This window comes from Lepidochelys kempii, chromosome 27 (assembly GCF_965140285.1).
Source record: "Lepidochelys kempii isolate rLepKem1 chromosome 27, rLepKem1.hap1, whole genome shotgun sequence".
In the NCBI taxonomy this organism is placed as follows: Eukaryota; Metazoa; Chordata; order Testudines; family Cheloniidae; genus Lepidochelys; species Lepidochelys kempii.
In genome coordinates this window covers 8,419,916-8,433,808 of record NC_136406.1, presented here as the reverse complement: position 1 = coordinate 8,433,808, position 13,893 = coordinate 8,419,916, and the positions used below count along the sequence as shown (strand labels likewise).

The 13,893-nt window shown below is 44.7% G+C and overlaps 1 protein-coding gene across 10 annotated transcripts in view; it reads right to left on the bottom strand.

The window, feature by feature from the left end:
- METTL2A (methyltransferase 2A, tRNA N3-cytidine) overlaps nt 1-12,621 on the bottom strand; it is a 38,165-nt gene extending 25,544 nt beyond the window's left edge. For all 10 annotated transcript variants that reach the window (XR_013635090.1, XR_013635091.1, XM_078850779.1 and 7 more), the window contains exons 1-4: nt 12,462-12,621; nt 10,461-10,552; nt 4,166-4,545; nt 2,012-2,061 (exon numbers count right to left, since the gene is read on the bottom strand). Coding sequence is in view for 8 of the 10 variants with exons in the window: in XM_078850779.1 (XP_078706905.1) it covers nt 2,012-2,061; nt 4,166-4,545; nt 10,461-10,552; nt 12,462-12,580 (641 nt within the window). In the remaining 2 variants the exon portion in view is untranslated. The remainder of the gene's footprint in view (nt 1-2,011; nt 2,062-4,165; nt 4,546-10,460; nt 10,553-12,461) is intronic.
- Between the last annotated feature and the right edge of the window lie 1,272 nt (nt 12,622-13,893).

Sequence of the window (13,893 nt, the reverse complement as noted above, 5' to 3'; positions counted from 1 at the left end):
AAGAATGGCCATACTGGGTCAGACCAAAAGTCCATCCAGCCCAGTATCCTGTCCATCGACAGTGGCCAATGCCAGGTGCCCCAGGGGGAGTGAACCTAGCAGGTAATCTCTCTCCTGCCATCCATCTCCACCCTCTGGCAAACAAAGGCTAGGGACACCATTCCTTACCCATCCTGGCTAATAGCCATTAATGGACTTAACCTCCATGAATTTATCTAGTTCTCTTTTAAACCCTGTTATAATCCTAGCCTTCATAACCTCCTCAGGCAAGGAGTTCCACAGGTTGACTGTGCGCTGTGTGAAGAAGAACTTCCTTTTATTTGTTTTAAACCTGCTGCCCATTAATTTAATTTGGTGGCCTCTAGTTCTTATATTATGGGAACAAGTAAATAACTTTTCCTTATTCACTTTCTCCACACCACTCGTGATTTTATATTCCACTATCATATCCCCCCCTTAGTCTCCTCTATTCCAAGCTGAAAAGTCCTAGCCTCTTTAATCTCTCCTCATATGGGACCCGTTCCAAACCCCTAATCATTTTAGTTGCTCTTCTCTGAACCTTTTCTAATGCCAGTATATCTTTTTTGAGATGAGGAGACCACATCTTTATGCAGTATTCAAGATGTGGGCGTACCACGGATTTATATAAGGGCAATAAGATATTCTCCGTCTTATTCTCTATCCCTTTTTTAATGATTCCTAACATCCTGTTTGCTTTTTTTGACTGCTGCTGCACATTGCGTGGATGTCTTCAGGGAACTATCCACGATGACTCCAAGATCTTTTTCCTGCTTATTTGTAGCTAAATTAGCCCCCATCATATTGTATATATAGTTGGGGTTATTTTTTCCAATGTGCATTACTTTATATTTATCCACATTAAATTTCATTTGCCATTTTGTTGCCCAGTCACTGAGTTTTGTGAGATCTTTTTGAAGTTCTTCACAGTCTGTTTTGGTCTTAACTATCTTGAGTAGTTTACTATCATCTGCAAACTTTGCCAACTCGCTGTTCACCCCTTTCCTTTTTCTTATGTATCTTATGTAATTTTGCCACCTCACTATTTACCTCTTTCTTTTTTCTTTTGTATCCACCATATATAAGGTAGTTGTATTTAAGCAATAAAAAAAAATTTTAAATGCTGGATTTGTGCATTTTAATTGAATTCCAATTCCCATCTAAATTAATCTTCATCTAGTCAAAAAGAAATTCACCATTTTCCAACACAATAAAAAAATTAAAAATTATGAATCTGAATAATGTAAATTAAGCTATATAATTTCTTAAATAAATGTGTATTGAGATAGTGTATCCTCCTGGTTAGCAACAAGCAGTACCAAATTTAGTGTAAAGGCTATATTTAGTTTAGTAAATCAACGTTTTAATGGTTACTAGCCAATGAGAAGCAATCTTTCTTTAGGAAAAGAACTAAGTAGTACAAATGCAAAACAAGATTAAAATTGTTGACTTAAATCAAGGTTTCCTGCTTGCTGATTTAAATTAGGATTAAAACTGTTGATTTAAAATCAATTCAACTTGCAGAGTAAGTTTTAGGGAAGAAGTGGGTCTAATGGTTAGAGCATGCAGCTGGGAGTTAGGAGCACTGGGCTTTATCCGCATCTCTACCAATGACTTGCTGTGTGGTCTTGGTTGAGTTACTTAGCGCCTCTGTGCTTCCGTTATCCCCATCTGTACAATGATGCTTAAAGTCTTGGGGGAAAGGAAGGAAAACAGAGATTGGGAAGCTTGTCTGTAGAGTGCTTTGAAAGCCACAGATGAGTGGATGTGCAGAATTTCATGACCACCAAACGCATCCTAAGGAGTCTCAGCAACCTTTTAACCTCAATTCAATCATTCAAACGTGTGTGGACAGAATTGACAAGTGGGTGTGTTTGTGTTTAGCCTCTTTTATATGCAATGGGTCTATGCATTTAAAAAAAAAGGAGCGGAACACAACATTTCCAGTTACTAATTTTTTCTCTACAAGTAATAAATAATCAAAGCTGCTTACTTGTTGGTTTGCAAAATTGGGAAGACCGTATTTCCAGCACCACAGCCAACCTGCAGAAAAAGAGCAGCCAGTTACACACCTGTACTGTTTTCCTCACTGACTCCTGCTTTCTAGTCTGAACTTAGCAGCTGTTACAAAGCATCACCCTCGAGCCACAAAATGATGTTCCAGCAACCTACTGGGGACCAATCCCAAACAGCAACGAACACCTGCAACTCCCATTAATAAGAGATGAAGATGCTCAGCACCTTTCAGGATCAGGCCCTGCAGCCGAGCATCCACAGGAAGCCACCAAGCTAGCTACCTAATTCTACCAATAGTCTGACAGATTGTGTGGATCACTGATATTCTTGAAAGTTGTTATAGCTGGAATTGCAAGCATAACAACCAGTATGAGTCACTCAGGCAGTCTCAAAGGCCAGGAGTTAGTCAGTTTCATTTCCATACAGAGACAATGAGGAAGGGTGGGGGAGGAGAAGGAAATTTGCTTTGCTCTCTTTTTCTTTCTGTTATAGTTGCACCCTATTATTTCAGTCTCCCTTTCTAGATGGCTCTCCTACTATCCCTAGTTATAACTGGGCCTGCGGTGCTACTGCCCCTTGCCCCTCACCTTCATTTGAAGAGAAGAGAAGCCATACAATTTAGTTCAGCAGCTTTTGTTCCTGAATGTTTAGGGACTTCTGTGGAAGGACTGAAGTAAGCAGAATGGAATGTACTATTGGATGTTTGAAATGACGGCGGGTGCAGAACGCATACCGGTGGGATATGAGAGCAGAGATGGTATAATAGCATGGAAAGTTGCCTCTAACACGGTTTTAGGTGCTAGGATCCTGCAGAGAGCTGCAAAGCTATTTATGCTGACTCACCTCTGGGAGAACAGGGCTCCAACAGAACAGGTGGCGGGCCACTGCTGTTAATGCAACTCTTAAACTGAACCAGCCACAGATATATGATGACTGATCATCCACAGTGACAGATTGTGTGGGCAAACTCAGCACAAATATTTCAGCTTTAATAGTTTATTAGCCCGATGTTCTAGGAATGCTGTTGATACCCCTTATGCATCACCATTTTGAGACCTCACAACTACCTGAGAATTCCTTAGCTGTACTGCAAAGATTTGTTTTGTCTGCAATATAGTTTTCAGAGTTTTATATCACTCAAGTCAGACAGACTCAGGAGCAGAACCCAGAAGTCAGGGACAGAGGAAAGCTTCCTGAACACGGTTAACAAACCAGCTCTTTACACAACGAGAATTCATGCTGAGACCTCAGCCGTTACTTTAACATCAGATAGTAATAACTTGCATTTTGAATCTCAGAAGGCCTCAGTGTGGGACACAGTCAGATACAGATCCCTTTGAGAACTAGTTGGTCACAAAGACCAATCTGAACCAAAACCCAACAGGTTTAATTCAGTTCAAAGTTTTCCTCTTTGTTTTTAACACCCTCCACTGAGCTGCTCCAGTCCATCTCACATCTGTGGTCCTCTCTCTATCCTCCCATACCCCACTTGTTATGGGGTTTTTTTGCTTTCCTCTGCAGCATGTGGGTACAAATCACTTGTCAGGATTATCTGGGCATATCTCATTTAATCATTTCTCTGCCATTACAAGGGTCTTGGACAATCCTATTCTCTGCCTGTGGCACATAACAGTTTAGTCTCCTGTGGGCTGTAATACTTTGGTCTAATTTTGGTTGTTGGGTTTATTGTAGAGGTGCTGGGTAATGCTAGTGGTCTGTGGAATATGGGGACGGGAGTCAAATGAGATGATCTGGTGGTCCCTTCTGGCCTCAAACTCTGTGACTATGTCTATTCCTTTGCTTAGTCTCATTACTGCTGGTACAAGAGCCTTCTCCTCTGCAGCAACCTTCCTGAATCTTTCCCTCATATCAAATTTCAGCTGAAAATTAAGCTCTCTCCTTGCCTATGTTACAGCTTCTCTCCTATTATTCATTTCTGTAAAGAGCTTTGGGATAGATTTGTAAGAAAGACGGTTGGTTCTGTATGTAAAGTTGTGTTGGCTGCAGGATTTGGTGAGGCTGTACACGACGACATGTTAGTTTGAAGTCTGTCACCTTCGTGAACAAAGATTCTGACGGCAAGTTTGATTCACTTGGGAAAGATGCTGTTTCTCTCACTCACTGACGTTACCTCTAGTATACGGTAAGTGGCAGAGGATCCTGGGAAGTCACCATCACTTAGTTTCAGGTCACCCAACTTCAGTATTCCTTCTCCATCTGTGTCAAGTCTGTTGATGATATTACTACTGTCTTTCATCAAGTCCAATTGATGATGCTCTTGTGTTCTGGTTTCCAATGAACAAAGACCATTTTCACAGCTCCCCCGCCCGGTGTTTCTGGGTTTTCTGGTGCAACCATCTTTGTATGCAGAAGCTTCAGGTTGACTTAGGTTCTGGTTTGGTGCCAGTTCAGGAAATTCAGTGAATAGCCAGTGTCTGTCCTTGAAGAAGCCATTTTCATGGATTTTATAGAAATCATTCCAGTATTCATTAGCATTGAGCTCATATTCATCTGTAAACAAAGACACAGAAGAAAGGTCAACAGAAGACAAGTCAAAGTTCTTAGCTTGCAATCAGTTTAATCAAACAGGGGTCACAAGCTCCATGCTGTATTTAGCAACTTATTTAAGAATTAGGCTTATTCATCAAGGAGCATCCTGATTTGAGTCTAATTGCCTTGCATGAGGAGCGATCAGCCCTCTCCCCAGCTATGACATCACACTACCTCATTAGGAATAAAAAAGGAAGGTGTTTGTGAAAGAAGTTGTTTGTCTTTCTAGCTGGATTTTCTCTGCACTGAAATAGAAAAGGCCTATTTGTCGAGAACTGATAAAGAACCTCTGGGTCCTATTCCCTGTCACTTCCACGGACTCTCTCTGGGACCTGAGGAAAGTCATTTAGGGCCTCACCCCTGAGAAGTACTAAGCACCTACTACTGCCAGTGAAATCAATGCGAGATGAAGGTGCTTAGTATATTTTGGGATCAGGCCTTTTAGCTTCCCATCTGAAAAATGGGGTAGTACTCAGCTACCTCATAGAGGTTGTGCAAGACTTGGGTAGTATTTGTACCATGCTTTGAAATTGTGTGAAATTACAAACATTATTATAACTTAGTCTTACGGCCAGCACAGGACTGCTCCCAGTATTTTATTTTCCAGTGTTTTGTGCAATTTAGAGCATCAGACATTTCTGAGATTACAGACAGGAAAAGAAGACTAAGGGAAATGTCTGCTCCCCCATGCAGCCAAGAAACCTTAGTGGGGAGTGTTATCACTTGCAGATTCTAATCTCTCAGACCTCCTGGATCAATTTAATAAAATGAGTAACACAATACTGAGCAAGAGCAGGAAGAACTCCTCTCTATTGCGGATGTGAAGTGGAGGTGATTGAGTTAGTTTCTAATGGGATCAGAAATGGCCTGAAAATTTCCATGACATGACTGCACAGATTTCAGATACCTAATACCGTTCTTGGAGCTGCTTCCTCTCTTGGGAAATGAACTCAGCATGAGGAACTGATTAGCATCTTCCAAATGTGGTGAGCCTCTCTCTCAAGTGAGGTTTTGGCATGAGAAGTCCTGGCCTATTGTGCTGGGAAGAGATAACTAATTTCAGTGCCCTTATGCTGCTGATCAACTTGTAAGTGTTATGGCTGAGGGCCACAGACTCCAACTGCATTTCAACAACATGCAAGCCCTTAAACAACTTTGGACAGTGACTTGTTATTTACTGAACTCAGAAAATTCACCTACGATTATGATTACTCACCCTCTTCTACAGTTCTCACTCTATTTCTCTACCACCCACCAAGGATAGAAGGCTTAAGCAGGGGCATCCATTAAAATTGGAGTTACTCTTGAGCCAGCCTGCGACACAGAAAATTAAGCTGGAATCTCCCTAACTGTATAAGAGGGGTCTGAAGGAGGATAAAGAAAAGAAGGCTGGAAATGTCTGGGGAGAAATGCAGTCTCAGTCTAAAAGAAGGCTTCGGCAATGGAAAAAAAAATTGTTTTGGCAAAGAATTGAAAAGTCAGTTCTGGGTGTATTTTTAGCAGGATTTATCTTGAAGCACAAACTACTAAATATAAAAATAATCCCTCTAACTTTATCTTAGTTATAAGGGCCTCAAAGAGCCATGTCCTCAGATCCAAGTCAAGAGAGATTTTAACATCTGACAGGTTTAACCAAAACCTCATGCTGTGATCCAATCAGATCTCAAACTAAGCAGATTCAAGCCTATTCAGTGTTAACACAGGAGACAAAGACCACTAAAGTTCCAGAGGAAGTGGTATTGTTGATTCAGTAGCTGGTGGTTTTTCCTGAGCTCCATGGAACCAATGCCTTAATGTGGAGGCAAGGAAGTACAGTGCTAGTGGTGCCATCTTTCAGATGAGAAAACATGAGGTACTGATAAAATTCCACATGTTCATACACGTAGGGGAAGATAACCTTGGTATCTTGGCAAGATTGCAACTTGGCGATCTACATTCTAATTACCTACATCAGTGGCTCTCAACCTTTCCAGACTACTGTACCCCTTTCAGGAGTCTGATTTGTCCTGCGTATCCCCAAGCTCCACCTCACTTAAAAACTACTTGCTTACAAAATCAGCCATAAAAATACAAAAGTGTCACAGCATGCTATCACTGAAAAAGTGCTGACTTTCTCATTTTTACCATATAATTATAAAATCAATTGGAATATAAATATTGTACTTACATTTCAGTATATAGTATATAGAGCCATATAAATGAGTCACTGTCTGTACGAAATTTTAGTCTGTACTGACTTCGCTGGTGCTTTTTGTGTAGCCTGTTGTAAAACTAGGCAAATATATAGATGAGTTGGTGTAACCCCTAGAAGACGTCTGAATACCCCAAGGGGTACTTGTACGCCTGGTTGAGAACCTCTCACCTAAATGCCTCCCGTGATAGCCACTGCATGAGATACTATGCATTTCCTGTCCTGAAGAATAACGCAGTAGTGCTGTGCATTACTGGACAGAGGTTATTTTCTATCCCAGAGGTGTGGTGGTCCTTCTAGCAGTCCTGTATAAAGCCTTACCTACCTCAGAGATGTTGTGGCACTTACTGTTTGTAAAACAACAAAGACCTCATATCAGTGCAGACTATTAGTAGAAGCGTAAGAACAAGAAATCAAGGACCAGCTGATAAGTATCACTCACAAAATAGATTTTACGTCCAGAAAGATCCATTATAATCATCTAATTTGACGTTTTCCCAGCATGGCCCAATGAACTTCACCCATAATTCCTGCTTCAAGATCAGGAATATTAAAAATATTCCCTTTAGTCAGAACTCTAGTATGAGACGACGTCCATGTGTGAGCTGGATTCCTGCAGATCTCTTTCCTTGGTTGGAAGTCCTGATCTCTCTGCTCTTCCTTGTGAGGACAACCCCCAAAGTCCAGCCCATACTCACCCTTTCACACGATAGGAATCGCCTGGATGAAATGTGTCCCCAAACAAAAATTAATGGCCACAGAAGATGAGGAGAGAATCAGAGACTCCATGGACACAATGAATTATTGTCTCCAAAGGGAAAGAGTGGAAGCCACACTGCTTTTTCCATGCCCCAGCTAGTTAATACCCTTTCCCAGACACCCTCCCCTCTCCTTCAAAATAAATTCTGAAGGCCCACCTTCGACAAGATACTGCAGCTGTAACGACTAATATCCAGCTTTGCATTGTACTGCTCTGTAGTGTAGCTACCCATGCTTTAGATCACAAGAGCTTCAGCAGGGATTCCATTCTGTCTAGAATACCACTACGGAGTACCATACACTGAATTATAGCAGTATATTAAGTCCCACAGAGGTGCCAGAGTTACCATCTCTCCTCTACTCTAGGAGTAAGCAAAGCTAGTGGATAGTTTTCTCGTATTCTCTAATGGCCTGATTTTCAAATGAACTCAGCATGTTGGATATCACAATTGCTGCTGCTGGGTACTGAGCACTTTTGAGAATCTAGACCCAAGCGTTTAGGAGGGTCAATCTTAGCCATAGTAAAAAGCCTGCTACTGTGAACACAATGGAATGCTACATGGAAAGGGCCTGAATAGCCCCATCCGAAATCGCATTTTTGCCTTACAGATGTAATAGACTCATGCTCCTTTAATTTTAATTAAAGAAGAAAGTCCAGCTCGATACCCAGGAGCAGCCTTCTGTAGAAATACCAACATAGACTATTCCTATTTAGCTACATCCAAGTGTGAGGTGGGATATAACAAGTAACATCAACCAAATCCCTAGTCTTGCTCTTGAGAGAAAGATATAGCAGAGGACAGCAGAGAGTAGGAGTAGGAGAGGAAAGGAGAGGAGTAGGAAAGGAAAGGTGCTGGGTGAACTTTAGAGCAGCTTTAACCAAAACATTAGCTGCAGAGCTATGCTTCTCCAGCTTGATTCAGATTTTATAACTACTGTGAGTTTAAGTGATGGATACGCCAATATCTCCTGCACCAAGGTCTGAGCAAGTGAAGGGAATTTGAAAGAACCAGCTTAGAACTTTAGTACCACACTGATTAGGCCTCAACTAGACTATTGTGTCCAGTTCGGGGTGCCACATTTCAGGAAAGATTTGGAGAAAGTCCAGAGAAGAGCAACAAAAATGATTAAAGGTCTACAAAGCATGATCTATGAGGGAAGATTGAATAAACCGGGTTTGTTTAGGCTGGAGAAGAGAAGACTGAGGGGGGACATAACAGTCTTCAAGTATGTAAAAGATTCTTACAAGGAGAAGGGAGAAAAATTGTTCTTGTTAATCTTTGAGGATAGGACAAGAGGCAATGGGCTTAAATTGAAATAAGTGCAGTTTAGATGGGACATTAGGAAAAATGTCCTAACAGGGTAATTAAGCACTGGAATAAATTGCCTAGGGAGGCTGTGGAATCTCTGTCATTAGAGATTTTTAAGAGTAGGTTGGACAGACACCTGTTAGGGATGGTCTAGATCAGAGGTGGGCAAACTACGGCCCGCAGGCCACATCCGGCCTGCAGGACCGTCCTGCCCGGCCCTTGAGCTCCTGGCTGGGGAGGCTAGTCCCCGGCCCCTCCCCTGCTGTTCCCTCTCCCCCACAGCCACACCACCACTGCTCTGGCCCAAGTGGGCAGAGGTCCCAGGGAGTGGTTGGATGGGGTGGAGGTGGGGGGCGGTCAGGGGACGGGGAACAGGGAGGGTTGGGAGTGGAGTCCTGGGGGGCCTGTCAGAGGGCAGGGATGTGGATAGGGGTTGGGGCAGTCAGGGGACAAGGAGCAGAGGGGTTGGATGGGTTCGGGGTTCTGAGGGGGGCAGTCAGGGGGTGGGAAGTGGGAGGTGGCGGATAGGAGGAGGGGCCAGGCTGTTTGGGGAGGCACAACCTTCCCTACCCGGCCCTCTGTACAGTTTCACAACCCCGATGTGGCCCTCGGTCCAAAAAGTTTGCCCACCCCTAGTCTAGATAGTGCTTGGTCCTGCCTTGAGTGCAGGGGACTGGACTAGAAGACCTCATGAGATCCCTTCCAATCCTATGATTTGATGCCAATCATTCAATGCATGATCTTGGATAAACTAACATTTTTCTTAGTCTCTGTTTCAACTATTACCATTAACTTAATGCAGATAAATATGGGTACCTCTAATACTGCCTATAGCTTAACAGGAGAAAAACTGAGTTTATTTCACAAGCAACATATCATGATGCAAGGAACTTGAAGATTAAATGTTAGAAGTCATTAAGCTGCTAGACAGATAGACAGCCATGAAGGCAGAACAGAATCAGAACAGAAGTCTAGAACAGAATCAGCCCCTTGCCCTTCTCCCAGTGGAGAAGTTTGTTTATATGATCTATGGCATTTCCTATTAATACATAAAACATCAACAAGGGAGTTCAAGGCCAAAGTGATCCTCCCAGCCAAGATCACTTAAAGTCACATCTTCTTGTCAACTGTCTAAATGGGCCATCTTGATTATCACTACAAAAGCTTTTTTCTCCTGCTGATAATAGCTCATCTTAACTAATTAGCCTCTCACAGTTTGTATAGCAACTTCCAACTTATCTGTATGTATATATCTTCTTACTATAGGTTCCTTTCTATGCATCCGATGAAGTGGGCTATAGCCCACAAAAGCTTATGCTCTAATAAATTTGTTAGTCTCTAAGGTGCCACAAGTACTCCTGTTCTTTTTGCAGATACAGACTAACACGGCTGCTACTCTGAAACCTATCATTAAAGTCTAATGGGATGAGTTATGGGAAAAGTTCTAAAGGCATCTAGTGGCACATACTAAACAGACCCTGAGTCTTTAAAATCAGCAGTTTTGGAAAATTTTTGGGGGGAATAAATGAAGATGAATCTTTGTTTTTGGCTAGAATAGTCAGCTATTGTATTGATACGTCAAGATTTGTAAGAAATAGAGTGACATCTAGAAGTACCTTGTTTGTCTTGTGGAACAAGCTGCCTGCTGTTCTCTTGAACTTTGTTCCTTGCACTGGCTTCCTGCTCTTCAGACCATTCTACATTATCCCTGTTAGGAAAAATAAAATAAGCTACTTAGCTAGGAAGGTATCAGAAGAGTAGCCGTGTTAGTCTGGATCTGTAAAAGCGGCAAAGAGTCTTGTGGCACCTTATAGACTAACAGACATTATTGCCACAGGACTCTTTGCCGCTTTAGCTAGGAAGGTTAAGATGGCGGGGGAGAGGGGAGCTGCTGGCAGTGCAACAGCATTTCAATATCTGGTAAATTAAGAACCAAAACCACTCTTAATAAGCAAACAAAGGGAGGGAATTAGACGGCTCACTGAACTGGTAATAATAGGATTTTCATCTGTAGGTCTCCAATTCAACTCTGGGCCAGTTAGGTAGTGATCTAAAGCTGATCACATAACATGTGATGGCTGTTCAGAGGTGTATGTGAATGGTTTTGGATGCCCATCCAGTTTCAATGGACACAAATCCACACCACAAAATCACTATCACATTTGATACAAATAGGCACCCTTTATTGACAAAGCAGACAATACTCCTGTCATGTACTAAATTGCTTTAATTCATACACAGATTTAATATTGAACAATATGCATGAATACCCTAGAGATAGCACTGGATACAGGGAAACTTTCAGATGTTAAAAACATGTTGACAGTTTCAATGTGCATACACAGCTGCGCAGGCATTAAAGTAAGTGATAATTTAAAAAGAGCGAAGCAAGATGATGCAAAGGAGACAGGACAAAGAAATGTAGGGGCCTAGCAGAATTATTCAGGACCTAAAATGGGTTATTCTTTCAATACTATTTGATAGAGACAAAAGACTTAAAGAAACAGAACAGTAGATCCCTAAGAATGCCTCATTTCTGGAAACAGGAAATTGAGGATTTACATTTATGAAGCGCTTTTGAGTCACATAATCCAAAACTGGATCACCAAGTAGGGTAATCAGACAGCAAATGTAAAAAAATTGGGACGGGGGTCGAGGGTAATAGGCGCTTATATAAGAAAAAGACCCCAAAATCAGGACTGTCCCTATAAAATCAGGACATCTGGTCACCCTACCATCAAGTGAGGAGGGAGACGGGTTGTGCAGTTGGAGAGAAGGAACAGTTCCCATCAGGGGTGCTTGGTTCCCCTGGGGCAGGATGGTCTGCACGGAAAGGCGGGTGGGGGCTTGGTTCCCCTGGGGCCGAGGGGGGAGAACTGTGCGCACGTGGAAAGGGGGGCAGTTCTCCCAGTTTCGCAGGATGCCCCTCGAGGCTGGAGGAGGGTCAGGCTGCGCATGGGGGGTGTCAGTGCCCACCAGGCTGGGGGAGGTTGCGTGTGTGTGGGGGGGTGTTTGTGCCACCCCCCCCGGGGCTGCGTGAGTACACAGAGGAGTGGATCATTGCCCCTCAGGGCTGGGGGTTGTCAGTGCCCCTGGGGCTGGAGATCTGGTTGCGTGTGGTGAGGGGTCGGTGCCCCCCAGGCTGGGGGAGTCTGCGCAAGTGCACAGAGGGGGGATCAGTACCCCTCGGGGCTGGGGGTCGGGCTGCACGTGGGGGGTGTCAGTGCCCACTGGGCCGGGGGAGGTTGTGCGTGGGGGGAGGCTGTGTGAGCGCACAGAGGAGTGGATCATTGTCTCTCTGGACTGGGGGTCGTTTGGTGTCTCCAGGGCTGGGGGGTGCTGTGTGCAGGGGATGTCAGTGACCCCCAAGGGCTGGGGGAGTCTGCGCAAGTGCACAGACGGGGGGGATCAGTACCCCTCGGGGCTGGGGGGGCGCTGCCGGCAGGAGGGTGTCTGCGCCCCCCGGGGCTGGGGGTCGGGCTGCGCGTGGTGGGGGGTGGGTGCCCCCCGGGCAGGGGGAAGCTGCTCGCAGAAAGGGGGGGTCTTTCCCCCCAGGGCGGCTGTCTCGGCTCGGCCCACCCCGAGGGCGGCTCTCGGGGCGGCGGGGGTCCCCTCACCAGGCGTTGTGCTGGAAGAGCCGGCTCGGGTCGGTCAGAAAGCGGCTCCCGAACGGCTGCCTCCTCCCAGGGGCCGCCGCCGCCGCCGCCTCTTCCTCCGGCCCGCTGGGCGCCGCCATGACAGGCTCCGCGACCCGGAACCGGAACCCGCCGCCTGACCCGCGCCGTCCGACCGGAGAGAGAACTACCTTGGCCAGCAGGCGGCCTGGGAAGGGCGGGAACAGCGGGCCCCGCCCGCCCTCGCGCCAGTTCCCGCCCGCCGCCTGCGCGCGCACGTGCCGGGCCCCGGGCGGGGGATCAGCCCCGCGAGCAGTGAGGTCACCGCCCACCCGTGTCATGTGTCCCACGTGGGGCAAGGGGTGCTAGGGGCCCGTCCCACCCAGAGCAGTGGGGTCACCCAGCCCCCATCGCACAGCCTTTGGTTTCAGGGAGCAGGGGCCCGGCTGCTCCTTTTCCCCCCATGTGACAGCTGCACTGACAGAGCAGGCGACATACCGTTCTCCCCCAGGCGGGCAGGCACACATTTAATTAACGCTTTGTTTTTTAACGAGCACCATCAGCCTGGACACACGTGTCCTCTGGAAGGGTGGCTGAAGCATGAAGGGACATGTGAATCTTTAGTGCATCTGGAACGTAAACAGCTTGCAACCTTGGCTACAACAGTGTCATGCAAATGCCTGTGCTCGCTGTCAGGGGCCATTGTAAACAAGAAGCAAGCAGCATTGTCTCCTGCAGCTGTAACCAAACTTCTTTGTCTGAGCGATTGGCTGAACAAGAAGTAGGACTGAGTGGACTTGTACGCGCTAACGTTTTACATTGTTTTGTTTTTGAGTCCAGTTACGTAACAAAAAAAATCTACATTTGTAAGTTTCACTTTCATGATAAAGAGATTGCACTACAGTACTTGGAGGTTTCAGAGTAACAGCCCTGTTAGTCTGTATTCGCAAAAAGAAAAGGAGGACTTGTGGCACCTTAGAGACTAACCAGTTTATTTGAGCACGAGCTTTCGTGAGCTAGCTGTAGCTCACGAAAGCTCATGCTCAAATAAACTGGTTAGTCTCTAAGGTGCCACAAGTCCTCCTTTTCTTTTTGCGAGTACTTGGAGGTGAACTGAAAAATACTGTTTCTTTTGTTTATCATTTTTACACTGCAAATATTAGTAATAAAAATAATAGAAAGTGAGCACTGTATGCTTTATTCTGCGTTGTAATTGAAATTGATATATTCAAAAATGTAGAAAAACTATTTAATAAATTTCAATTGGTATTCTATTAACAGTGAAATTGATTGCAATTAATTTTTTTAAATTGCAGTTAATTTTTTGAGTTAATCACGATTAATTGACAGCCCTGGTCATCAGTCATTGAATCCCCTACAGCTTCCCTCCCTCTGAGGTAGGTGTGAGCCCCACTTCAGAGATGGGAAAACCAAG